The 27695-nt window shown below is 50.4% G+C and overlaps 1 protein-coding gene across 2 annotated transcripts; it reads right to left on the reverse strand.

The window, feature by feature from the left end:
- Positions 1 to 1720: 1720 nt before the first annotated feature.
- Positions 1721 to 27366, reverse strand: PHLDB3 (pleckstrin homology like domain family B member 3). Of its 2 annotated transcripts, XM_043899342.1 has the most exons (16): positions 27238 to 27353; positions 26418 to 26768; positions 25590 to 25772; positions 25239 to 25376; positions 19743 to 19871; positions 19346 to 19507; positions 17946 to 18056; positions 17742 to 17825; positions 17281 to 17391; positions 9106 to 9205; positions 8861 to 8951; positions 8689 to 8776; positions 8538 to 8591; positions 4313 to 4532; positions 3627 to 3712; positions 1721 to 2149 (listed from the first exon to the last, which is right to left on the reverse strand). In XM_043899342.1, exons 2-16 carry the CDS (start codon positions 26649 to 26651, stop codon positions 2015 to 2017), a joined length of 1926 nt encoding a protein of 641 aa, XP_043755277.1. In that variant the 5' UTR covers positions 26652 to 26768; positions 27238 to 27353; the 3' UTR covers positions 1721 to 2014. The 2 variants fall into 2 exon arrangements, with proteins under 2 accessions (XP_043755277.1, XP_043755278.1); XM_043899343.1 differs by lacking the exons at positions 1721 to 2149; positions 3627 to 3712; positions 4313 to 4532 and adding an exon at positions 8157 to 8378 and having other exon boundaries at positions 8437 to 8591; positions 27238 to 27366.
- Between the last annotated feature and the right edge of the window lie 329 nt (positions 27367 to 27695).

Genomic DNA, 27695 nt, shown 5'->3' on the forward strand with positions numbered 1-27695 from the left:
GCAGGGAACTGTCAACCCCATGAGTCACACGCCTGGGAAGCCAGCCCCGGTAAGAAGACCCAGTTTGCAGACAGGCTGAGGGATGAAATAATCCAAAGATCCAGATATCTCATACCTGGAGGTAGAGGCCAAGGAACAGCTGGGGTCCCCAAAGGCCTGGGGTTTGGGTTGTTTGTATTCTGGGGCTTCAGGAGGACAACTGGATCCTTAAGGAATCCTGGGACAGGACACCCAGGACTGGAGGCGATGGGAACCAGAGGAATTGAATGCCTAGTTCCAGAGACGTTTAAGGGAGGAAAAGGCCTATTCCACACAGGGACAGCTAAAGGGATCAGGGTTATACCTGGGGAGCCCAAGGGACTGTGGACACCCATCAGGGATCAAGGAGAGCTTCCTGAAGGAGGGGACACCTTGTTGCTGTTGTTGTAGTTGTTTAGTCACTCAGTCGTGTCCGACTCTTTGCGTACCATGGACTGCAGCACACCAGGCTTCCCTGTCCTTCACTACCTCCTGGAGTTTGCTCAGACTCATGTCTATTAACTCTGTGATGCCATCCTGTCACTCCCTCCTCCTCCCGCCCTCAATCTTTCCCAGCATCAGGGTCTTTTCCAAGGGGACACCTTGGGTGAGACCTAAAGGGTGAAAAGTTCTATCTGTCCTGTTGACCACCGCCCCATCCTCAGCATCTCTCTCATCAATTTATTCAACCATCAGACATTCCCTCAACACCTACTTTGCATATGGGCCCTTTGTGTGTCAAGGACTCAGTAGTGATGCAAACAGTCCAACCCCTGCCTCCTGGAGTCCCCGCCCAGCATATGAAACACACTCATCAGCATGGATGACCCAGAGTAGTCAAGGCTCCAGGGGGAAGGTGCAGGCAGAATGATCAGGGCTGGGACAGGAAGCCCTGAGGAAACATCTGACTCAGTCAGAAGAATCAGGGAAGGCTTCCTGGAGAAGGAACCATCTGAGTTATGACCTAAATGATGAGTAGAGTGGAGTGGGGAAAGGTGACTTAGCAAAGGGAGTATTGGGTATATTATTTACCAAGATTGAGAGATGAAAGGATAACTTTTTTTTTCCCCTTTCATGGAATGAAATGTGCCCTATGGTGCTGGGAATACAGCTATGACCAGGACAGCCCTGGCTCTGCCTTCTTGGAGCTCCCAGTCTGTTGGGACATAGAGCCATCACCAGTGATGACCCAGGATGTTCAGGAATGGACCGTGCGTGCGTGCCTGCTAAGTTGCTTCAGTCGTGTCCGACTCTGTGACCCAATGGACTGTAGTCCAGGGGAGCTCAAAGAAGAGGGTGTGTTTGATTCAGGTGGGGAAGTCAGGAAGGGTTTCCTGTAGGAGGTGACAATCCAACCAAGACACTAAGAACAAGGAGACAGCTGGTTAAGGGAAGGGCAGAGGGAATAACATGTGCCAAGGCCTGGAAGGCAGGAGCCTAGGAGTTCCTAGAAACTGCCAATAGCCCAGTCAGGGCCAAAAGGGTGGAAGCAGGCGGACCCACAAACTGAAAAAACAAAATTGCCACGCGCCTCTCTACACCCACCCCCTGTTACCATCCAAGACCATGGGGTTGAAGAAGACCTCCATTCCTTAAGTGTAGAACCAGCTGAGGGATGGTTGGTTGTCTTGGGTACCCGTAACTCAGATGCCTTGCCTAGCGGTCGAGGGGTTCCGTATGTCTGTGCTGGGAACCTCAGAAAAACTGTTTTCTTCCATGTTTAATTCGGTATCACAGAAGCAACAATAAATAGTTCCTTCCCACCCCCGCAATCTTCCTCGAGCCCGGGGCAGAGCCCGAGGGGCTGGCTTCCCGTCCGGAGAAGGCACCTGCAGCCCGGGGAAAGTCGCGGCTCAGACCAGCCAAGCCATCAAACCCACAAAACTCCCCGGAGAGTCACGAATGGGCGGGCCCAGGCTTCCCGGCAGTGGGCGTGGCCTCGAAGCAGTGCGGGGGGCGGGGCTTCACTGAGACTCCCCCCAGAGGGTGTGGTCAATCAGGGGGCGTGGTTCTCATCAGCCGCTGTAACAATGACGTCCATCCAAATGCGCACGGCCTCTGGGCTGGGAGCCACCATGTAGAAAAGGCGTTCGTAGGTTTTGACACAGAACGTTAGGCGAGGGTTCGGGCTCTGGAATAAGTAGCGGAGAGGAGGTGGTTTAACAGAACAGATATGACTCCACCCTAGTTCAAATTCCAGCCTTGCTATTTACAGGCTGTGTAGGGTTGGGTAAGTAATTTAAATTCCCTGAATGTATGCGGATCTGTCCTCCTAAATGATGCTACCTACTTCGTTGAGTTTTGAGGGTTAAATGGATTAACACAGGAAGGCGCTGAGAATTATGGGAACAAGAGGAATTTAAAGAACCCATGTCCCAACCCCCCAGCTCCACTTTCTCCTGTATTAGAAATTGTTGTTCAGTCGCTAAGTCGTGTCCGACTCTTTTGTGATCCCAAGGACTGTAGCCTGTCAGGCTCGGCTCCTCTGTCCAGGGATTTCCCAGGCAAGAATATTGGAGTGGGTTGCCATTTCCTCCTCCAGGGGGTCTTCCCGATCCAGGAATCTGCAGGAGACCCTGGGTCTCCAGCACTGCAGGCAGATCCTTTACCACTGAGGCCCCTGTGCTGCGCTTAGTCTCTGAGTCATGTCCAACTCTTTGTGACCCGTGGACTGTGGCCTGCCAGGCTCCTCTGTCCGTGGGGATTCTCCAGGCAAGAATGCTGGAGCGGGTGGCCATGCCCTCTTCCAGGGGATATTCCCAACCCACAGATCAAACTCAGGTCTCCTGCATTGCAGGCAGATTCTTTACCATCTGAGCCACCAGGGAAGCCCTACTGAGACCCCTAGGAAGTCCATATATTAGAAATACAAGCATTCAAATTTCCTCTCTTCCAAATCTAGGTCTCCCTGGTTTGTAACTGGGAAAAATTTAGTCTACAACCTATTTACTGAGTACCTACTTGCCAACCCCGAATTAAGTAAACCCTTTATGTCCATTATCTGTCTTCAACCTCAACTCTGGAGACATAGGTTGAAGAGTGCCCATTCTGCAGGTGAAAACATTGAGGCTGGAGAATGGAAGTCACATTTCTGATGTCCCACAGCTGGGATTCCAACCTAAGCTCTAAAAAGCCACAGTTACTCTCCAGAGCTCTCTAAACATTGTATCAGTTTCTGGCACTGTGCTTTTATAAACGTTCCAATTCCAGAATTCTCTGGGGAAAAATAAATCTGATATGACACCGTGGGACCCATTCCCATTTGGCAATTGTGAGAAGATGCTAAGAAATGACCCTCTCCTTTCAATGCTGCCAGGCAGCCTCAGTCCTCACCTTGCCCAGTTCAGTCATTCATTCTTGACTTGGCTTCTGAGTTTGCCAAATTTCTGCTCTAACTTTTGTTCCAAGAAAAATAACTGTGGCTGAGAGCCAGAGACTGAGCTCTTAATTTTGGGGCCCTGCAGTGAAATGACCTGCTTGGTTTCCTGTGCTGGATGGAGGACCCTGACAACAGGGGCTGTGGGTGGCCCTTCCCCAGGGGATAAGCTAAGATTTGACTGGTGGGGCTCCAACCATGAGGGCAGGGCAGCACCAAAGAGGGGCTTCACCTTGAAGGCACAGCGTAAGTGGTCGTAGTAGACTTCCTCGATGGCCTGAAAGTAGATGACACCTTTGAGCTTGGTCTCTTCCTTGTCTGATGGAGCGGGGTGAGAGAGAAACAGAGCCAGTGAGAGATGGGTTGTGGGGTGGGGAGGAGGGTACTAAGGGGGAGAGGAGTCTCTGAGCCCAAGTCCAGAGACTGGGGTTGGGGTGAGGAGCATGGTGATAAGAGTCTGAAGGTCCCTAAAGCGCTGTGGTTAGGAGGTGAGTGAATGTCAATGGGAAACTGGTGTGGTGACTGGATAAGGCTGGGAGGTGGGGTCTGGGGAGCTGGAATCCTAGGTCCCCAAGTCCCTTGGCCCCTGAGAAGGGTGGAGACTCAAGGAGAGGTTCAGAAGCATTGATTACCCAAGAGAAGAAGGAGAGGCTTGGAATAGATCTGGGGGCTGGGCACTGATAATGCTTCTCCTGGGTATGGGGAAACCGGGGGCTGGAGAGCTAGAATGGTGCACAGGTGATACCCAGTGAGGACTGGGTGGCGAAAGGAGGAAGTGACTGGGGGGTCCAGACACATAATGGACCTAAGAGAGAAGAGACCTGGGGGTGGGGCGGCTAGGTGTCTGGGGCGAAGGTCTGGAGTGGTCTCTCACAGGAGTGGGGGCCCAGGCACCTAAGGCAGCGGGGCTGGGCTTACCCGCGTAGTAGGCCAGGCGGCGGGCCTGGCGGTCAAAGCAGAACCATCGCTTCCTCCAGGTCTTGATTCGGCCACCCATCTTCACCAGGGGTCCGCGGCAGCAGCCCCCGGAAACCCGTAAGTGCGGGCAGTTTTCCGGATTGTGGCCCCAGCGCTCCAGGTGCTGCCGGAGATCCAAAACCGGAGGGCTAGCAGGGATGGATGGGGGTGTGGGCGGGGCCTGGGGAGGGAAGAGAAGGGGGCTGTGATGTCATAGGGTCAAGGGCTGGGAGGGGGAAGTCTGCACACTGGACCCGGGAGGGGAGCTCGTCAGATTAGCTCAAGTGTAAGGACCAGCTCAAGTGTAAGGACCAGCACAGCCTTTAACTTTGGCAACGACGATTAAGATGGTATTTCTGACAGCTACTCCGGTTGACTGACGCACTGCCCAGGGCTTTACCAGCATCCATTCCTCAACTCCCCATGGCCACTCTTGGGTCAAGGCTACTATGAGTCCCATTCTGCAGATTAGCACACTGAAGTACAGAGAGAAATAATCCACCTGAGGTCACATAGAGCTTCTAAGTGGCAGAGCAGGGATGCGAAGCCAGGTCTTCCTGACCTTAGCGCTCACCTTGAAACACCAGAGATGTGTTAGGGAAGTGATAAACCCCAGTAAGCCCTCATCTATTGTATCTGTAAAACAGTGAGTGATTAATAATGAAAGTGCTGATTCCATTATTATTGTTGTATGTTAGAGAGCATTCTTGCTGTGATGAAATTGGTGATTATTATCTGTGCTAAAAAAAAAAAAACAAAAACTTTATAATCTCTTTGCCCCCCTTCTCCTCAGGAGGTAGGTACATCATTGTCCCCATTTTATAGATGTGGAAACCAAGATTCAGAGAGGTTAAGTCACTAGGCCCAAGTCACACAGCCAGAGCTGACAAGCCAGGACTCCCCAGGCAGAGCGCTCATCTCAGGTGGCCATAATGTGGAGCAGAATGAAGGAAATCAAAGTGTCTACTGTTACAAGGTCTAGCCTGATTAAACCTATCCTTCTCAAATACTTCCTGCCAAGAATGGTATATGATCCCCATGGTCACACTGAGGCCTCAGACTCCAGCATGCAAGCAGACCCCTAAGGGATTTTGTTAAAATGCAGACTGGGATTCAGTTCAGGGATGCTGATGCTGCTCGTCCATGGACCACTCTCTGAGTATTGAGGGTTGAAAACACTGAAGTCAGGCTAAAGCAAGAAAGGATGAGAAATAGAGGGGAGATGAATTGCATGGAGACAAGGGAGAGAAGGGGGGAGGCGGGAGCTGGGGAACACACAGGAGGGGAAGGAGTGGTTAAAAGGGAACCCCTGGGTCATCCTGCCAACTCCACACAGTAACACTAAGTGATCACCATGTACTGAAGGTCTGCTCTGTGGCCAGCACTGTGTCAAATGATCACCTCACTGCTTCTCCAAAACAACCCATTATTGTCCCCATTTCACAGAGGAGGAAACTGAGGCTCTTAAAGAGGAAGTGACTCACCGAGGTCACCCAGGTAGGACATGGGTGGAGCCGGGCCCCAGGCGAGGAGAGCAGGGATGGGCTTGGGACTGGCAACTCCACCTTTGTCCACCCATGTCACCTCCAGGGAACGCCTGCCCAAGTCTTGGCTTTCCTAATCCCAGCACCCTCCTCATGTTTCTTGGATGAACTGGCTGTTGTCACCTGGTGATTCCACCCCTAGGCGCAAACCCCAGGGACAGCCGAGGAAGGCAGCTCGAGGTGTGAGGGGGTGGGGATGGGGGACAATGCAGTCAGCAGGGGACTGATTAATAAATGATGGTGCTACACAGCAAGAGTGTTTCATTTTTAATGAGGCAGAGCTTATATGCCTGACAACCCGGAAGGCTCCACCAGCCTTCCTGCTTTATTTTATTCCCGGCTCTTATCAGCACCTGACATGCTACTTATTTTACTTAATTTTACTTATTGATGCTGCTTTCTGTCTCTCTCCCCTGCTAAATGCCAGCTTCCAAAAGGCAGGGATTGTCACTCTGCTGTCACCAGGGTCTACCACACAGTGCGTGCTCGGTCACTCAGTCACGTCCGACTCTGAGACCCCATGGACTGTAGCCCACCAGGCTCCTCTGTCCCTGGATTCTTCCAGGCAAGAATGCTGCAGTGGGTCGCCGTGCCCTCCTCCAGGGAATCCTCCCCACCCAGTGATGGAACCTGAATCTCCTGCATCTTCTGCATTGACAGGCGGATTCTTTACCACTGAGCCACTTGGGAAGGCCACCATAAATAGGCACTCCATAAATATTGGATTGAAATGAATAAGGAAAGGCCTAATGTTTGAGAGAACCAGAAACGGGTTGGGAATAATGTACTTGTTTGTGAGGAACATAAATCAACCAAATGCAGTTTGATCAGCGTATGTGGGAAAGTATAAACACAGATTCGAAGTCTCCTCCATGACAGAAAACACTTGCGCCTCCAGGTGAGGAGAATTTCACTTCCCCAAATTCTGAAGTGTTTGCTGGAGGGGCTTCCCTGGTGGTCCAGTGGCTGGCATTATGCACTCCCTCTGCAGGGGGCACGGGTTCAGTCCCTGGATGGGGAACTAAAATCCCACATGCCACCCGGGGAGGCCAAAAAAATAAATAAAGTGTATGTTGTAACAAAAAAGTATTCATATTCTTAGTATAGGTAGAAATAAAAGCTTAATGAGGAGCTGTCAGCTAAATTCAGAGTGTGAGAAATTCCACAAGATAAATGACTCTTCCCCCCCAATAAATGGCACTTTTTTTTCTTTAAAGCAGGGAGGGAGGACTCAATCTCAGAGATTTAAGACATTTTTACTAAAGGCACTGTGTGTGTTTTGTTTGGACCCAGATTTGAATAACCAACTATCAAAATATATTTTGGAGACAATTTGGAGACAGTTAGGGATTTTGTTAAAGTGCAGACTGGGATTCAGTTATTCCAGGGTGGGGGTCTGGAGAGGAATGAAGTTCAGGGATGCCGATGCTGCTGGTCCATGGACCACTCTATGAGTATTGAGGGCTGAAAACATTGAAGTAAGGCCAAAGCAAAAAAAGATGAGAAATAGAGGTGAGACAAATTGCATGGAAACAAAGGAGAGTGAGGAGGGGGTGGGGGAAGGGGTTGGGGAACACACAGGAGGGGAAGGGGTGGTTAAAAGGGCACCCACTGGGTCATCCTGCCAACTCCACACAGTAACACTAAGTGATCACCATGTACTGAAGTTCTGCTCTGTGGCCAGCACTGTGCCAAGTGATCATGATCACCTCACTGCCTCTCCAAAACAACCCATTATTGTCCCCATTTCACAGAGGAGGAAACTGAGGCTTCTAGAGAGGAAGTGCTCACCAAATGTTAATATGGACCATGTATTAGAATGTTACAGAATTAGTAATAATTTCATAAGCTATGACAGTGGAACTTACATTAAATATATATATACACACACACACACATATATATATTGTAGGTACATAATGATGTATGGAGGGAATGATAAAATATGTGGAATTGGCTTTAAAATATTCTACTGCAGCATGGGAAGTAGGTGTGGGTCCAGTACAGCAAAGTCAGTAAGTAAAATAAGATTCAATATTGATAATCACTGGAGCGACATGGAGGGCTTCCCTGGTGGCTCAGTGGTAAAGAATCTGCCTGCGAATGCAGGAGTCGCAGGTTCAATCCCTGTGTCGGGAAGATCCCCTGGAGTAGGAAATGGCAACCCACTCCAGTATTCATGCCTGGAGAATCCCATGGACAGAGGAGCCTGGCAAGCTATAGTCCATGGGGTCACGAAAGAGCAGGATGCGACTGACTGACTAAACAATGGTCATGAGCTGCATGGTGGGCACATTGGAGGTTATCAATCTAGTCAACCTTTGAACAATATGCTTGAATATTTCTTAAGTAAAAAGGTTTTTTTAAAGAATCAAACAAATAAAACAAAATTTTAAATACTATTTAAAAGTCCCAGTTTGTGGTTGCCCTCATACCACCACCCACTTACAGAAGAGGAAACCGAGGCACAGAAAATTGAGCATGCCACATACCATGGATTCAGATGACCCTGATGGGAAGAGAAACTAGGTCTTTAGAGTTCCCCTTCCCTTGCCAAGCCCAGGACACTTTTTGGAGGACAGGAGAGGGTGAGATGTCAAAGGGCAGAGGCCAGGGGAAGTGGGGGCAGGGGCGAGACTCACCATGATGGCAGGTACAGGGGGGCCCGAGGAACCTTCCTTGCTTCTTGTCCCTTCCTGTGGGTGCAGAAAGAGTCACCGAGACTGCAAACCAGTAAGAAGTGGGGGAAATATACTGCGTTCCTGGTCCGAGGGAGGAGGGGCTGGGTCTCACCCTGGCCTGGAGCAGCCGCTCCCTCTCCGCCACGGCCTGCTGCAGGAGCTGCTCCATTCGGGCGATGTCTGGGTAGAGGGCCCTGCAGCTGGGAGCAGGGAACAGAGACGGGGCCGGTGAGAGGAGCCCAGTCTCCTCCCCCCATCTCCCCACCTTCTCCCTGACGTCTCACCTGTTCCTGGGGCCGCAGTTCAGCAGCTGATAGAGAGGGTGTCTCCCGGAGTCTCCGGCTTCAGGCGCAAGGGCCGAGGCCTCCAGGGGTCCTGGGGGGAGAAAGGCCAGGGCTAGGGGCTGGGATACTTCCTGGTCTAAGTCTCTCCCTCTCTCCCCCAACAGGGGCATCCAGGTTTCTCCATCCTGTGCGCAGGGAGGGTGGTGATGGGAGAAGAGGGTACGTGGGGTGAAGTTGGTACTCACCAGTACAATGGAGGGACAGAGGCCGGGGGCAGCCTCTCTGACTGGCTCTCTCTCCCCTCTTCCGGGACAGGCTTCCAGTCCTCTGGAGGCCAATGGAGCCCTGAAGACACACAAAGCCCAGGCACACAGGAAAAGATGCTCAGTCTCCACCATTAGATCGGAGAACCACCAAGGAAAACCACCATCTTGAGACATCCCAGGTGGTCCAAGGGTGAAGACTTCGTGCTCCCCATGCAAGGGGCCCAGGTTCAATCCCTGGTCAGGGAACTAGATTCCACATGCCGCAACTAAAAGTTTGCAGGTGGCAACTAAAGATCCTGCATGCCCCAGTGAAGATCGAAGATCCCCGAGCGACCCGGCGCTGCCAAATAAATAAATATTTTTTGTAAAAAAATAAACCACCATCTCATTGGCACGGATCAGAAAGCCAATGTAAACACAATTCTGAGTGAATGCAGTAGTCACAAAGGACCACACAGTGCACTGATCAGAATGGGCAAACCCACAGAGACAGTGGTTGCCGGGGGCTGGGAGGAGAGGGGAATTGAGGGGTGATGGCTAAAGGGTACAGGGCTTCTTTGTGCGTGCGTGCTAACTCACTTCAGTCGTGTCCGACTCTGTGTGACCCCATGGACTGTAGCCTACCAGGCTCCTCTGTCCATGGGGATTCTCCAGGCGAGAACACTGGAGTGGATGGTCATTCCCTCCTGAATATTCTCTAAAATTGCTGATGGTAATGTTTGCACAACTCTTTGACTACACTGAAAACCACTGTTAATGGGTGAATTGTAGGGTAGGTGAATTATAGATCTACATAAAACTGTTTTTCTTTATTCTTTTTTAAAGCCCACTGTATTGGTGGAGATGTGGGAAACCCAGATGTTCTCCCACAAGGCTGAGGGCTGTTTTATTGGAAAAAACTTTATGGACGTCCGTTTGGCTCTTTTTAAAAAATAAAAATGGGAAAAAAGAAGAATAAAATGAATTTAAAAAAAGAAAGGAAATAAAATCAAAATGACTTCCCTGGTGGCTCAGTGGTAAAGAATCCGCCTGCTAATAATGCAGGAGACATGTGTTCCAGCCCTGATCCAGGAAGACCCCACATGCCAGGGAGCAACTAAGCCTGTGTGCCACAATTATTGAGATCTAGAGCCCGGGAGCTGCAACTACTGAGCCCTCCTGCCACAACTACTGAAGCCCATGCGCCCTGGAGCCCATGCTCTGCCACAATAGAAGACACTGCAATGAGAAGACCGCAACTCCAGAGCAACCCCCTCACCACAACTGGAGAAAACCTAGAGCAGCAATGAAGACCCAGCACAGCCAAAATTAAATAATAAAATATATATATATGAATAACATTTGTGGACTTGAATAGTACTGTCTCAATGTTAGCTTCCTGAATGTGATCGGTGTACTGTGGTTGCATATGGGAATGGCCTTGACCTCAGATGATAAAAAGTAGAAGCATTTAGGGATAAAGAATCATGCTTCAGAAAAGAATAAACTGTGTGTGTGGGTGTGTGTGTACAGACAGAGAATGATAAAGCAAATGCCAAATGTGGTAACCTGTTAGTCACAGAATCTGGGTGACAGGTACACAGGAATTCTTTCTACTCCTCCTGCAATTTTCCTGTAAGTCTTAAATCATTTCAAAATAAAATAATAAAAAAAAACTACCCCCCGAATGAAAATAAACTTATTTGAGAGTAACAAAGAAAGCAAACTGAAATCATTTCTTTAAAAAAACAGCAAAAACTCTGCTTGGATAACAAAAGATAATAAGAATAAATAAGTTGTATAATTTGAGCACCAACACACATCTTGCATGCCAAGTTGCTTCAGTTGAATAAGACTCTTTTGCAACCTCATGGTCTGTGGCTGCCAGCTCCTCTGCCCATGGGATTCTCCAGGCAAGAATACTAGAGTGAGTTGCCAGGCCCTCCTCCTGGCCCAGGGATCAAACCCAAGTCTCCTGCATCTCTAGCATTTCCAGCAGATTGTTTACCAAGGAGCAACCAGGGAAGCCCACCAATATGTATGCTCACTGCTAAAGATCTTAACTCATCAAATATATGTAATTCACGAGTTAATACTAAAAGAAAAATCGAATTGGTCACCAAAAGAACCAACTCTTTATTTTGAAGGTAAGTGAATGAAGTGAAATCGTCAAGCACTTTCTTTTCCTACAAAAATCATATCCCTGGGTAACCAAATAATCAATGAAGGCAAGTCCCTCTTTAGAAAAAAATTTTCAATTAATAAACGAAGAAGGAGGACTTCCCTGGCAATCCAGTGGTTAAGACTCTGCACTTCCAATGCAGGGGGTGCAGGTTCCATCTCTGGTCAGGGAACTAAGATCCCACATGCTGAGCGGGCAGCCAAAAAATAATAACTGTTTTTTTTTTTTTTAAAGATTTCTTTAACTAAATTTTTTTAAAAATAAAATAAAAATAAATGAAGAAGTAATGACAGAAGAGATTTTCCATGACCTCCAGGGAATCAATCAATGGATGCCACAAAAAAAGAGACACATGCTCCCAGGATGACTTGCCAAAATGCCAATCATGCAACTGCTCAGCCCCCCACATCCAACTTTACAGGAAATAAAGAGGCAGAGCAAGGTGGTGTTGGCCCCCACAGATGGAATCAGCAAACCCTGCCTGCGAAATTCTACTGAGCAAATGCCTGGTTTATTCACCAGACAAATTTCAAGAGGGACAATAAAAGAAATGGGAGTCTGTGGATTCTAGGAGATTTGAAAGAGATGCGCTGTGCTTAGTCGCTCAGTCTTTTCGACTCTTTGAGACCCCCATGGACTGTAGCCCGCCAGGCTCCTCTGTCCATGGGGAGTCTCCAGGCAAGAATACCGGAGTGGGTTGCCATGCTCTCCTCCAGGGGATTTTCCCAACCCAGGGATCGGACCCAGGTCTCCCGTATTGCAGGCAGATTCTTAACCGTCTGAACAACCAGGGAAGCCCACAGTCACACACACAAAAAGTTAAAACTGAAATATAGCGTTTAGCGATGGACACTGAACTGGTGGAACTTTGTAAGACTAGGATAAACGTCAGGCTAGTGGCTATTCTCCGGGAGACCGATAGGGGTCACCATTGAGCGGGGGCATGTCGTGACCTGATGACACTTGGGGCCGTCACCCCGAGTGTTCCCATTAATAATCATTAAGCTGTGCGTGTGCTCGATGTGATTCTCTATGTCTGTATTATTTTAAAACGTTTTTAAAAATAGTAACCATGGGACTACTGGGCTTCCCAGGTGGCTCAGTGGCTAAGAATCTGCTTGTCAATGCAGGAGACGTGGGTTTGATCCCTGAGTCCGGAAGACCTCCTGGAGTAAGAAATGGCAACCTACTCCAGTATTCTTACCTGGAAACGTCTATGAACAGAGGAGCGTGGCGGGCTGCAGCCCATGGGGTCACAAAGAGTCGGGCACAGCTGAGCACACAGACACACAGACACACACACACAAACAAACACAAAACCATGGGACTGCCCTGGCGGTCTAGTGGTTAAGACTCGGCACTTGCGCTACAGCGGGTGCAGGGTTAATCCCTGGTTTGAGAATAAGATTCTACATGCCATGCAGCTTCTTTCTAAAGATAAAAAATGAAAAATAAAAATAATAACCACTATTTATCAAGTGCTCAGTCTTTGCCTAAGAGTGTCTGTGGCACACCACAGACCCATTTAAGCTTCTAAAAGCCCTGGGAGTCAGGAAAGTTTCAAACCACTTCAAAAAGATGAAAGGGAGCCCCAAGTTCCTGTGGCTCTTCACTCTTCCCTTCCCTCAACTGATGTTCCCAGCACTTCCCAGCTGAGAGAACTCAGATTGTTGGCACTGAGGAAGCATGTAGGGAAGAGAGACTCGGTCTTCCCTGGTGGCTCAGACTATGAAGAATCTGCCTGCCAACGCAGGAGACCAGAGTTCCATCCCTGGGTTGGGAAGGTTCCCTGGGGAAGGGAATGGCAACCCACGCCAATATTCTTGCCTGGGAGAATTCCATGGACAGAGGAGCCTGGCAGGCTACTAACACACACTGGCAAAAGAGATCCAAGTCTTGTCTTCATGGAACTGAGTGACATGTATATATGTGTGTGTGTTCAGTCGTGTCAGACTCTTTGCAACTCCATGGACTGTAGCCTGTCAGGCTCCTCTGTCTGTGGAATTTTCCAGGCAAGAATACTGGAGTGGGTTGCCATTTCCTACTCCAGGGGATCTTCCCAACCCAGGGGTTGAACCCAAGTCTCTTGCATCTCCTGCACTGGCAGGCAGATTCTTCACCACTGCACCACCTTGGGAAGCCCCAAGGAACTGAATGAGTCATCATACAAGATGCGTATCATCTGACGTTGCTGTGAGTGAAGAGTGTTACAAAAGAGGGTTATAAAAGGGTAATATAAAAAAGGATCACCTGCAACTGGAAGGCCAGGAACAGCCTTCTGGACACTGACCCCGAGGCCCAAAGGATAAGAGTTGGCCAGGGTTGACTGAGGTGAAGGGTATTCCAGGTGGCGGGATCGGCAAATGCAAAGGCCCTGAGGCAGCAACAGGTTTGGCGTGCTGGGGGGTCAGTGCCCCTGCAGCCGGACAGTCAGTACAGGGAGGGGGTGGTGAGAGGTGGGCAGGGGGCAGACCACACAAGGACTCGCGGGCCACACCACGGAGCCTGGAGGAACCACGGAAGGCTTTTGTGGGGAAGGGCTGAAGTAGGAGGAATGAAGATCACTCTGGCTGTTGTTTGGGAGCCAAAAACTAAGATGGAGAAAATCAGTGAGGAGGATGGTAGAAGGTCACAAAAACCAGAAATGAGGGTGGCAGTGGGTGGAATAAGAATTATAATAATTATAACAATATCAACCGAGGACTGCCCTGGTGGTCCAGTGGTTAAGAATCCACCTTCCAATACAGGGGACATGGATTCTATCCCTGGTCAGAGAGCTAAGATCCCACATGCTGCGGGGCAACGAAGCCCTTAAGCTGCAACTAGAGAGAAGACCGAGTACTGCAACTAACTAGCCCGAAAATGAATTTTTTTTAAAAAGGCTGGTCTTCCCTCATTAAAAAATATAATAATATCAATCATTATATAACCAGAGTAACAGGTGCCCACAATTACTAAGCACCTGCTATGTGCCAGGCATCACACTAAGTACTTTAATGCATTAACCAATGAATGCTGTTATTATTCCCATTTCGCAGCTAAGTAAACTGAGGCACAGAGCCATATCTCAGGTCAACCAGCTAGGAAGTGGCACAATAGGTACTGGAATCCGAGCAGAGTCAGTACTCTTAGGCATCACATGATCCTGGAAAGAAGGGGTGGAATTTGAGGATTTAATAGGACTTGGAGGGAGAGAGGGGCAGGGGCAAGGAGGAGTGATTTGTTAATCCCTGAAGTTTATCTGCTTGCCTATTGTTTCTCTGGCTGCGTAAACAAACACTCCCTGTGCTCTTTGTGGGGCTTCCCCCTGTGGCTCAGGGGTTAAAGAATCTGCCTGCAATGCAGGAGACTCAGGAAATGCAGGTTCGATCCCCTGGAGGAGGCCATAGCAACCCACTCCGGTATTTCTGCCTGAAGAATCCCATGGACTGAGGAGCCTGGCGGGCTACAGTTCATAGGATTGAACAAAGTTGGACGCAACTGAAGCGACCTTAGCAAGCACGTACAAACAAGCTCTTCGTCATCCCTGGGGTCCCTCGTCACTGCCTATGAGCTCGTGTTAACCAGGTGCCCACCTGGGTTCTGAAGTTTCCTTGAGAAACCCTCGTCTCTGAAAGGCACAGGCTGAGCAATCAGGCAGCTTCGGTTCACACCGAGCTCTGCCGCTTAGTTGGGTGTGTGACTTTGGCAAGTCACGTCTCTTCTCAGGGCAACTCCCCCTCTGTAAAGTGAGCGAGGTCCCGCCGCCCTGCCGCAGCTGATGCAAAGATTCTTACACCGACCTCACGCAAAACACACAGAAGAGTGCCTGGCACGGCCACCAGTGTCCAAGGGCCAGACACTTGGTGACACCCACGTGCAAGGTGGGTGTGGGAGCCACGCCGGTGGATACAGGGTCCACCTGGCCTTAGAGGCTCCGTGTCCACGGAAGCCACTAACTCAGGTAAGGACTCCATAGGAAGGGACCGGGCTTCCCACCAAGTCTTTATAGATATGCAATTTAATTATAAGGGTCATATTTACCCTAAGGCACGTTGCCTGGCAACAGAACTGACAATCCTCCTTTATCAGGCTTCCAGCTAGAAAGTTACAAAAGCTCTGTTAACCCTTTACCTTAGTGGGACAATAATAGGACCCACTGCTACAGTTCCTTCTGACCAAAAACTAAAATTTTATATTAGGTGCATAAGCAATTTCATACATATATAACATATATTATTGAATTATATATTCATGAAACATATACTTTTAATATAAAATATATTAAGTTGAAGCATGTCAAACGGTCAGTATTTGACTGTTTCTCACCTTCAAATGGGCTTCCCTGGTAAAGAAGCCTGAAGTATGGGAGACTAGGGTTTGATCCCTGGATCAGGACGATCCCCTGAAGAGGGGAATGGTAACCCACTCCAGTATTCTTGCCTGGAGAATTCCATGGACAAAGGAGCCAGAAATTATATGTTTCATGAATACATAATTCAATAATATATGTTATATATGTATGAAATTGTATATGCACCTAATATAAAATTTTATTTTTTGGTCAGAAGGAACTGGCTTTTCATCCATGGGGTTGCAAAGAGTCAGACACAACTGAGCAACTTTCACCCTCTTAGTGAGTTGCACCCTCTTAGGTGCAATTAAGCCCGCACCCAGCAACTACTGAGCCTGTGGGCCACAGGGAAAATCCAGCCCAGCCAAAAGAAAAAAAAAATTTTTTTTAATTCATAAAATAAAATAAAACAGTGCCTGGCACACTATAAAGACTCTACAAAAAAAAAAAGGCTTCACAAATTTTGGCCATCTTTATGATTGTTACTGTTTATATCATTATTACAGGGCCATTGAAAAGGAAGAGGCACCTCTAAATATATCAAAAGAAAAAATGTCCACCACAATCTTGAGTTAGAAAAAAAAAAAGCCAACTAGTAGCTAATACACACGTTTTTGAAAAAAACATTTACATGATAGAGCAAGCGCTCACCCTTTCTAAGCGCTGACCCCACATCCATACAATCGAAACAAAACAGTTTTCATCAAATATTCAGCCCTACGTCCGGGCACAGCACTGCCACTGTCTACTCTATTTCATTTAAAGTTGGTAGCAACATATTCAATAAATGTTTTAACCCATTCATAAGTTGGAATCCCCATTTTTCAGAAAATCTGGAAGAAAGAAACAAATAGCTACCAGGACCTCCCTGGTAGCCCACTGGCTAAGACTCTGCACTCCCGATGCAGGGGGGCCCTGGGTTTGATCCCTGGTCAGGGAACTAGATCCCACATGCTGCAACTAAGACCAGGTTTAGCCAAATAAATAAATACAAATACTAAAAAAGAAAAAGAAACAAATAGATGCCCGGTTCTGAGGAGGAGGGCCAGGGCTCATTGGGCTGGGGAGAGGAGAACTGCTTATCAATATGCTCTGTCAGGTGGCTTTAAAAATTTACATCTGGGGGCCTCCCTGGTGATCTAGTGCTTAAGAATCCACCCGCCAGTGCAGGAGACACAGGTTCGTTTCCTGGTCCGGAAAGATCCCACATGCTGAGGAGCAGCTAAGCCCATGTGCCACAACTACCGAAGCCCATGCACCCTAGAGCCCGTGGTCCGCAACAAGAGAAGCCACCGCGATGAGCAGCCCAGGCACTACAATGAAGGGTAGCCCCTGCTCGCCGCAACTAGAGAAAAGCCTGAGCGCTGCCATGAAGGCTCAGCACAGCCAAAAATTAATAAACAAATAAATCTTTTAAAAACTAACTAAATAAAATTTACACCTGGGTGGGCCCAGTTCTGTTTCTCCAGGGGAGGAGAGGTAGGATGTTAGGCAGAAGAAAGAAAAAGAATAATAAAGCTGGAGCTTGGTGAAAGTTAAAAATACGGCTTGATCAGCCTCCCCTCTCCCTCCCTCTCTCCCCCATGCCCACAGCAGAGAAAGCCACAGTGACCAGCGAGACCCCTCGGGTGATGAGATATTTGTGGGGGTGGGGGGGCACCTGGAGGGAGCTGTGAACAGAGAAGAGGCAGGAAGAGGTGGCGGCGGCCGTGTTGGCAGTGGGATCCTGGAGAACCAGCAACTGGCGGTCTGTCTTCTGTGTGAAGAGGAGCTGCAGGAGAAGGGGTGGGGTGGAGGGCCACTGCAAGGATGCTCTGGCCTCCAGAGCATGGATGCCTGCTGCAAGGATGCTTTGGCCCAGGCCTCCAGAGCCAGCCCATTTCTTGGATGGAAAAGGAAAGGCTCAAGGTCCCAAGAGAGCGGGGAATGTGGTCTCAGGGAGGGAGGACTTGTGGGCAGAGACTGCTAGTTCTCTGAGGAGGAGGTCTGTACTCCTGAGGCCCAGGGGTAAAAGGGATTAGGGGTTGAGAATGGTGGATCCCAAGGGAGAATGGAGGTGGGGGGCCTAGATTCCTGGATCTGAGGGAGGAGAGGGCTGAAAGGCACATGAAATCTCCATACCTTGGTGAGGGCCTGGTTGGGTTCAGAGAAGTCCCCGCCAGGGGTTCCCTGAAGACAGTTAAGCTCGAGCAGTCGGCTCCGTTCCTGGGGAGGGCAAGACATGAGCAATTTCTACACCTCAGGGGACATATGGGGTGCAGGCGAGGCAAGGGTGTGCCCCAGCAGGAAGTGAAGATGTAAGACAGGTATCTGCAGTGAACTGACCTGCGTCAGGGCCTGAAGGGCCTCCTCCTTCTTCCGGCTCAGCCCCCGGCTCTCAGCAGCCATCTGCTCCCCCAGCGACTTGAGCTGCTCCTCCAAGACCTGGATCCGGCGCTGCAGGGCACCCGCCAGGGCCCAGGTTACTCAGCTGCCCCTGGGTCCCGGGCTGGTACCCACAGAACCAGGCCCTCCTTGAGAGCCTGGGGTTTGCTCCACCCCATAACAGAGACCCTGGCATCTGGATGCCTGGGAGGGCATGGGGGACTCAGAGTTAACCTTCGCTAGTGCCCTTCTCCCCTTTGAGGGCCCAGAAGAGACCTGGGGTGAGCTGGAGGGGTGGAGGTTCCCATATCCAGAGGCTGAGGAAGACAGAGACCCGGAGAAAGTCGACATTGCCAAAAACAGAGAGAGAAAGGGACTTTCCTGGTGGTAGAATGGCTAAGACGCTTGGTTTGCAATGCAGGGGGCCCGGGTTTGATCCCTGGTCAGGGAACTAGATCCCACATGCCAGAGCTAAAAAGATCTTACATGTTGCAATGAAGACTGAAGATCCTGCATGCCCCCACTAAGACCCAGCACAGCCAACTAAAGTAAATACTAAAAAAGAGAGAGAGAAAGGGAAAGACAAACAAACTGGAAAAGATACAGAATAGAAGAGAGACAGAGACAGAAACAGACAGAGCCCGTGAGACAGGAATGGGGAAAGAGTGACAGGAAAAACGTCCAGAAATAGAGGTGGGGAAAGGAGACCCACATCGGAACTGTCTAATCCGAAACTCTGGGAACCTTTGTATTAAATACAGTCAACAGTTGAAAGTTAGTCTCACAGTCGTGACCGACTCTTTGCGATCCCATGGACTGTAGCCTGCCAGGCCCTCTGTCCATGGAATTCTCCAGGCTGGAGTACTGGAGTGGGTTGCCATTTCCTTCTCCAAAATACAGTCAAACTTGTGGCTTTTTCCAGCAGGACTTGTCAGACCCTTGGAAGTGAAGGTCCCAGAGAGGACTGGTGGGAGCATCATTTGAGATGAGGGCTGAGACACGGGGAGTGTAGTGGCGAAGACCTAGCAGGTTCAGATCCCAGTTTGATCCTTTGGGAACTAAGTGACCTTAGAAAAGACTGGAGCACCTTGACCCTGAGTTTCTTCATTTAGAAAATGGGGGGAAAGATATGAAGACCTGTCTCCCAGGACTGTTGTAAGGATTCGATGACTTAATATTCATGAAATGTTTAGGATCATGCCCGGCACATGGTCAATGCTCGATAAACATCAGCGACCACCATGGCTGTTTTGAAGAACATGACACAGTGGGGACACGAGGACAGAGTAGAGACGAGATGAGCGCATGGAGGAGCCAGAGGGCGATGGCGAGGGGAGCAGGGTGAGCCCAGCCCGACTCACTCTGTGCTGCGCCACGCTGGCCTGGAGCTCCTGGACCTTGGGGTCTAGCGCGCCGGCCCCGGGACTATCCCGATCTTCTTCCTCCCGCCGGCTCTCCCGCTCCAGCTGCTGGAACTCCAGGTCCTCGTAGGCACGCTGGGCCACGTCCAGCTGTTCCCTCATCTGTGGAGCGAACACAAAAGGACTGGAGGCCTGGACCCTTAGTCCTGGCCTGGAGCCATGACTCCTGGGCAAGAAGGGAGGAGGGACTGAGGATTCAGACTCCGGAGTCCTGCGGGTAAGGGGGATGGGGCCTGAGCTCCGAGGTGGGTGGAAGAGGAGGGGACTGAGGGCCTGGATGGCTGGGTCTTGAGTGGCCTGGATACCGGGTCCCTGAGTAGGCCCAGGGAACCCTTACCTCCTGCATTCCCTGCAGAAGCCGCTCATGCTGGTCTTCGGGCTGCGAGTCGAGCTGCTCCTGGGCCTCCTGGAGTCTTTGGCGAAGACCCTCCACACGATCCCGCTCCTGGCTCAGCCGCCTCTGTTCCTGCATCAACAGCAACCAGGCTCTTAGCCTCGGCCTGAACACAGGGAGGGAAACAGAGGCCATCTGGGGCCAGACCAGCCAGATCTCAAGCTCCTCCTGGCCTGGGGTGTCCCCCGCTCCAAGTCTGGGGTGTTGGCTCCATGAGGGCAGGGACCCTGTCTCTCTGGTTCATGCTGTACAGGCCCGCCCAGAACAGACCAAGTAAACAGGTTTTTAAGGAATGAAGGAGGGGACAGATGAATGGATAAAGATGTGGTACACATATACAATGGAATATTACTGAATGGATAAAGATGTGGTACACATATACAATGGAATATTACTGAATGGATAAAGATGTGGTACACATATACAATGGAATATTACTCGGCCATGAAAAAGAAGGAAATAATGCCATTTGCAGCAACATGGATGGAATTAGAGATGAGCATACCAAGTGAAGTAAGTCAGAAGGAGAAAGATAAATACCATAGAATAATAATCATATGTAGCATCTAAAATTTGACACAAATTAACTAATCTACATAACAAACAAACTCACAGTCATAGAGAACAGGCTTGTGGTTGCCTGGGGTAGGCTGGGGGAGGGATAGATTTGGAGTTTGAGATTAGCAGATGCAAACTATTATTCAGAGAACAAATAAACAAACAAGGTCCTACTGTATAGCACAGGGAACTGTATTCAATATCCTGTGATAAAATGTAATGGAAAAGGATATGAGGGGTCTTCCCCTCGGTCCAGTAGTTAAGACAGTATACTTCCACTGCAGGGGGCATGGGTTAGATCCCTGGTCAGGGAACTAAGATCCCACATGCTGAGCAACATGGCAAAAAAAAAAGTATATATATATATATATATATATATATATATCTGAATCACTTTGCTGTACAGTGGAAGTTAACACAACATTGTAAATCAACTATTCTTCAATAAATTTTTAAAAAAGAAACAAATGAGGGAATGAATGCTAAACATATCCAGATTTGGTGATTGATACTGGGGACCCAGAAGGGGGTCGGACCTGGGCCCTATACTCCAGCAGAGGACACAGCCAGCTATAGTCTGGGACAATCAGAGCAGGGAAATACAGATTCTGTGGGAACCCAGGATGGGGAGAACAGTTTCTACTAGGGTAAACCTAGTCTTCCTGGATGTGAAGATTTTAAGATGAGCCACTGCCGGGAGCCGTTATGGGAGGTCCCGCCCGTGACGAGGTCATGAAGAAAATACCGGGCAGGCAAGGCCGACCGGGACCCCATCCATGACAAGGTCATGAGGAAAAAACCTGACAAGCAAGGCTGTCTAGGATAAGGGACCCTCCAGGTTGGCCTCGGCCTCTACCCCACCCTGTATCCTCCCCCCTTTTCTGCTGTTGTTCTTGTTCGCCCTGCTGCGGATTCTTGCGTTGCCTGCCGAGAGCTCTCCTGCTCCTCTTTCACTGAATGAAGACCAACTTAAAAGCTAATTAATAAATCTCCTGGACGCTGGTACCCTAGGAAGGGGCCAGGGGTGAAGGAAATGCTTCAATTTAAACCCTTTTGCTGGCATTCTGGCTTGTTTGATAAATGTGTGCTCTCATTGCAAAAAATGCTCATGATTGTTCTAAACATCCTAAGCACAGTACGCTAACAAAAGAAACTATTAAGCATAGGTCCCTCTGCGGGGTGAGAAAAGCCCCACAAATATTACAGCCACATATGTGCCTAATAGAAAATAGTTTAGATAGAGATTAGCTGGTGACTTCTTGCAGGTAATTAACTTTTGGACTAAGAGCCTGTTTTGTGCCATATCTGCTGCTTTTGCAATCCTTTGCATTTCTGTTCTGTAAAAACTGTAATCCTATCTAGCTCCCTTGGAGATGACACCTAATAGAAAGAAAATAGATTAACCACAAAAAAGACAGGGTCGGCTACTGAAGTTGCTTAAAGTTGCACCAGGTGCAAGCCATAAATTGTCAACAGGCCTGAAAGCCAAAAGATATTATACATAGAGATTAACCATAAAAAGGGCCCTAATAGGCACAGAGCCCTTTGGGGGGGTGAGGAAGCCCTATTAGAGAATACAAAAAATATTGTTTTAAAAGTGGTTATTAGATCAACGTTTGATTGATGTTAATGTGCTGAGGTTGTGCAGTGGAAACTATTGTTAATATAGTTAAAGATATAGTAAAATGAGAGTTTAGCCCTAGTGTAAAAACAATAAGATAATTGTTAATTTTAACCAAGAGCGCTAAACAGGGGCTGCCTCACCAGAGCCGCAGTGTCTTTGTGTGTTAAACTTTTTAGATAAATTTAGCTGAGAATTTCTGCAAAAAGACTGACTTTTATGTTAACAGGATTGTATTTCTATTATGTTACAACTTGCCAATTTGCCAACTTGCCAATGAGACTGCCAATTTTCTGTTTTCTGCTAACCTCAAGGCCAGAAGATAATGTACAAAAAATCTGTGGGAAAAGACTCTCATAAACAAAAAATATACAGGCACACCTAGTTTCGTGAAAGACAAGCTGATGTGATGTTAAACTAAGTCTGTGTGCTTATCTGCCCCTTAGAAATGTACCAACTTAGGGTATAAAGGCGATGGTAAAAAATAAAGCAACTGCCAGACTCTGCCACATATCCTGGTCTGGTCTCTCTCTCTCTCTCTCTCATTCGCCGACGCCGTTCATCCTGAGGGTTCCCCTGGATCCTGCTGGGGCTGGACCCCGGCAAGCCACAAAAACCAGGGAGCATTGAGACCTGGGGAGCTAGAGGGGGCTGGTAGGGTTTTCTGTGCTGAGGGAACAGCATGGTGCAAATGAATGGAAGTTGAACAGTACAGGAAGGACTTCCCAGGTGGTCCACTGGCTAAAACTCTGAGCTCCCAATGTAGGGGACCTGGGTTCAATCCCTGCTCAGGGAACTAGATCCCACATGCCACAAGGAAGAATTTGCAGGCGTGCTGCGTGCTAAACTGCTTTAGTTGGGTCCGACTCTTTGCAGCCCCATGGACTGTAGCCCACCAGGCTCCTCTGTCCATGGAATTTCCCAGGCAAGAATACTGGAGTAGGTTGCCATTTCCTCCTCCAGGAGATCTTCCTGACCCAGGGATCAAACCAGTGTCTCCTGGGGCTCCTGCATTGCAGGCGGATTCTCTACCACTTGAGCCACCAGGGAAACCCAAGAGTTTGCATATCACAACTAAAAGGTTCTGCATGCCACAGTGAAGATCGAAAATCCCACGTGCCCCAACTAAAACTCAGCAGAGCCAAATAAATAAATATAAATAAATACTTAATAAAAGAGAGAAGAAAAGTAAAGGAAGTGTAGGGGGCAGACTGTGGTCGAGAAGAAAGAAGGTGGGATGGAGGGAAGAGATGGGGAATACAGGTGAGAGATGACAGTGGAAAAGCAGACAAGATGGAGCTCAGGTGTGGTTTGGACCGCCAGGCTGAGGAACCCTTATCCGGGGTCAGCGAGGAGTCATGGAAAGATTGAAAGGCTGGAGTAGGATCTGGGTATGGAATCATCCCTCTGGGAGATAGGTTTGAGAGGTTGAGACCAGCTCCTTCCTGGGCAATAGGTTTGAGAGGTTGAGACCAGCTCCTGAGTCCTCTGGACAATAAAAATGAGATCTTAGACTTCCCTGGTGGTCCAGTGGTTAAGAATCTGCCTGCCAATGCAGGGGACACGGGTTCAATCCCTGGTCTGGGAAGATCCCACATGCTGCAGGCCAACTACTGAAGCCTGAACTCTAGAGCCCAAGTGCCGCAACAAGAGAAGCCACAGCAACAAGAAGCCCCAGCATTACAACCAGAGAGTAGCCTCTGCTCATCGCAATTAGAGAAAGTCTGCATGCAGCGACGAAGACCGAGTCCAGCCAAAAATTAATAAATAATAAAAATTAAAAAAAAAAAAGAATGTGACCTCGCCCGAGGTCTAAGCAGGGCAGATATAAAGGAGACAGACTAGCAAGAGAGATTCAGGGAGCACAAAGAACAGGATGTGGTGACTGACAGGCTTGGGGTGAGAGATAAGCAGGCGTGTAGAGCGAGGCCCAGGACTCTGGCCTGGGGACCAAAGGGACGGTGAGATGGGACGGTGTGCAAAAGGGAGGTGCTGAGGTCAGCACTGGATATGGTGAATGAGAAGGGGCCAGACTCCTGGATCTAAGGCAGGAGGGGTGGGGACCTGGAGCCCTGGGTCTGAGGGAGGAGGGGCTGGGGTTTGGAAACCCAGGTCCTAGGGGAAGAAGGAGCATCTAGGAACCAATATCCTAGAAATCAGGACACATAGGTCTAGATTTTGAGAGAGAAATCGGGGCTGGGAGAAATACAGGCTCTTTGAGGTAACTGAAGACTCAGGATCCAACCCCAGGAAATTCCAACATGTAAGATAAGGGCAAAGAGAGAGACTGATAGAATTACAAAGTTACCATTTTCCAACCTACAACACTCTCTGGTCAAGCAATGATCACCAGTGGATGTTAAAGCCTTTAGGTAAATAACTATTAGGAAGGAATCAGAGTGACCTCACTGGGATCTGGAGACTCAGAGACAACATCCCCCTGGCCCAGTGCCCAAGAAGCACCACAGCATATCTGAATCTGATCCATCTTCTACATTTAATCAACCACCTGCTTCCAGGAAGCGAAACAAGATAAAGGACACCCCCGGCGTGCAACTAGTCACATACTGACCATGGGACAGAGGACTCGGTTTCTTCAACAAAGAGTATGGAGGAAAAAAACAGTAGGCAAGGACCATTAGAGGAGAAACAGCATACACAATGCGTTTCAACCAATTACAATATACTGGCCTTTGGGGAACCTGATTCAAACAGCCAACTGTTAACCATTGTTTTTGAGACAGTCTGGGACCCATGGAAACTGACTGGAGATGAGATGGTAATTCTTCAGATGTGATAATGACATAGGGGTAATGTTTTCTTAAAGGAGTTCTTAAAGAACTAAAGTATTTACTGTCAACATGATGTCTGGTACTGGATTTCAAATCTAGGGACAGGGAAGCCAACAGGAGGACATGAAACAGGAAAAGAGGATTAATCCCTGCTGAACTGGGAAGCGCACCACATGGCAACCGGCTATTTTTTGTTGGTTTGACATTTTTCACAAAATGACATTTAAAGAGCAAAGAGAGATGGGGCAAAGAACACGCCCCAGTGAGTCAGGCCCCAAAGTCATAGAGGAGGGAGGGAGGAGGGAAACAGAGAGAGGCATAGGTCCCTGCCACTGCCCACCCCCAACCCCAGTATCATGGCTTGGAGAACACGGGTGTAACCCCGGCCCCAGGTCCCAGGAGCACCACAGGAGTGTCTGTCCAACAAGGAAGAGAACCGACGATGAAGATCCAGCCGGGCAAACACACCTGTTCCCGCTGCTCCTGGCCGCCCTTCTCTGAGTCCACCTGCTGCCCTAGCAGCTCGCGAAGCTGCTCCTCCTCCCTCCGAGCGGCCACTCGCTCCCCAGCCAGCTCACCCCGCAGCAGGGCCACCTCCACCTCCATCTGCAGAGAGAAGGCAAGAGCTGGGACCCAGGGGCCTGGGTCTGAGAGTAAGGAAGGGGCGGTGGCGCGCGGACGCCTGGGTCTGAGCGAAGGACCTGGGAATCCGAACTCCTGGATTCGGAGAGAGTATGGAGCTGGAGGCCTGAGACTCGGTTCCCTTGGTTGTAAAGGACTGGAAGCCTGGCCTGACGGGGTTGGGGCCTGCAGCCTCACCTCGATCCTCAGTTCCTTCCTCTGACGCTGTAACTCCTTCACTCGCTGCTCCATCAAAGCCACGCGAGTCAGTGCCTCCAGCTGCTGCGCGCGAAGCCGCCGCGCCGCCCCTCGCACCGCTTCTCCAGACCGAGAGGGTGCGGGGGGCGTGGCCGGGGTCTGAACTGGAGACGGAGCCTCCGCCTGAGGTTGGAGAGAGCTAGTCAGCTGGGGAGGACTCGCCCCCTGCATCACTAAATAGGTCCCTGGAGTGGGGGCGGTGGGGGATCTGAGTTAGCGACCCTCAGCCACCAAGCTCTTTTATCCGAGGCGGGTAGGGTGCAGGTCCGATGACCGCTCGGCCCCAGGAGGTGGCCCAGGGGCCCGCAGTCTGGGGAGGGGGGCACAGAGCCGACTCAAGGACGCTGTTTCCCATTCTCTAGGCCTCACGTCTTCGAAGGTCCTGCATCTCTTTCTCTCTCCCGGGATCTCTGAGTCTTTTCCCGTTTTCCCTGGGCTTCATCTTCCTGATTCAGTATGTCTTCTGTCTGCGAATCGCTATTTTTCTTTCTCCCTCGGAATATCCCCCGTTTCAAGGTTTCTCTGTCTCTGTTTCTCTGAGCATCTTTGTTTCTGGGTTTCTGTCTGTGTCTATCCTCAGCTCTCTGAGTCTCTTGTCTCTGGTCTCGAGGGTCCCTTGACTCCTTTGGATCTTTGTCTCCCCGTTTCCCTGTCTCTGGGTCTCTATCTGGTCTCCCTATACCTGGCTCTCTGTGTCTCTGTCACCCGCTCGGGTCTGCTCCTCGGGGTTCCCCCCGCCCCGTGACTCTCGCCCCCCAGGTCCCTCACCGCATCGTGGCTGCTCTCGGTGCTGCTGCCTTCTCCCACTTCTTCCTCTTCTTTCGCCTGGGGCTCAGCTCCTTGGCCGCTTGGAAGCTCTGCCGGGGCCTCGGGCGCCTCCCGCTCGCGGGAGTCTTTGGGGTGCCCCCGGGGTTTGGGAACCCCCTGAGATCGGACCTCTGTGTCGCACTCCGGGGCCGCCGCCGGCGGGGCCCCCAGGTCCGGGCTGCTCCGCGTCCCCATGGCCGCTGAGAACTCGCGTCGGGTGGGCGGGGCCTGGGGTTCCGGAGGCGTTGGGGGCGTGGCCCAGGGCCGGCGCGTCCCGCCCGAAAGCTCCGGAAAGCGCTCCAGAGGCGGGGCCTGAGAGTTCAAAGGATGGGACTGAACATTCCAGAGGCGGGGCCTGGAGCTTCTAGGGGCGGGGTTCGTGGCTCCGAGGGCGTCACGCCCCACGAGGCGGGACCGGAATTTGAGTCCGGGTCCTAGTACGCCCCCTACCGGCCTCTCCCTGCTATCCAGGTGTCGAGCCTTGTACTTTCCCACCCGCCCCGGACTATCCCCTTGGACCACTTTAGAGCGACCCCATCACCATCTGCTTCGCGGACTCAGGAGTTGGGTTCCGCCCTGTCCTCTCTGGAGCCCCGTAGTCTCAGTTCTGACCCAGCTGTGTAAGGGAGCCGTGCCCCTGCCGCCTCACCCAAGGATCGGAGAGTCGGGTCTCCTGGTCTCCCTCTCTCTGGACAAACCAGGAACCTTGAGTTCTCGGCTCCTCGGGACCGAGATTCCAGAGCTCCAGCCCCCGCGACCCCCACAGCCCCGGCCCCCTCACCAGCTCAGGCTTCGGCGCGCTCCGTTCTGCGCTCCGGCGCAGCAGTTTCTGCCCACTGGACAGGTGGCTGGGGAAGAGGGAGGAGAGACAGGCTGCTCGGTCCCCCTCCCCAGCAGCCCGGAAGTGGAGGACGGGGGGACAACAGGTCCAACAGCTCTCGAGGGAGGAGGTAGCGACCAGCTTGCCCCGCCCGCAGCCGCGGGATCGGGCCATCCGGGCCCCACCGGCCCCACCCTAGGAAAACCCAGCATGACGACCCCCCAGCTCTGCCTCCGGCGCCCCCAGTCCTGCCCCCGGGGGGCCAGGCGCCTTGGTCACCTGTGTAAAAGCGCCTCCCTAATGCCCAGACCCTGAGAATCCTGAGAGGAAGAGGGGAATGGAGGTAGGGGCCTCTCCCCTCTAATGAGCACTTTAGAAGGGCCCCAACCGGTTTGGGGAGCTGGACAAGAGGAGGGGGT

The sequence above is a fragment of the Cervus elaphus genome, chromosome 4 (assembly GCF_910594005.1).
Source record: "Cervus elaphus chromosome 4, mCerEla1.1, whole genome shotgun sequence".
In the NCBI taxonomy this organism is placed as follows: domain Eukaryota; kingdom Metazoa; phylum Chordata; class Mammalia; order Artiodactyla; family Cervidae; genus Cervus; species Cervus elaphus.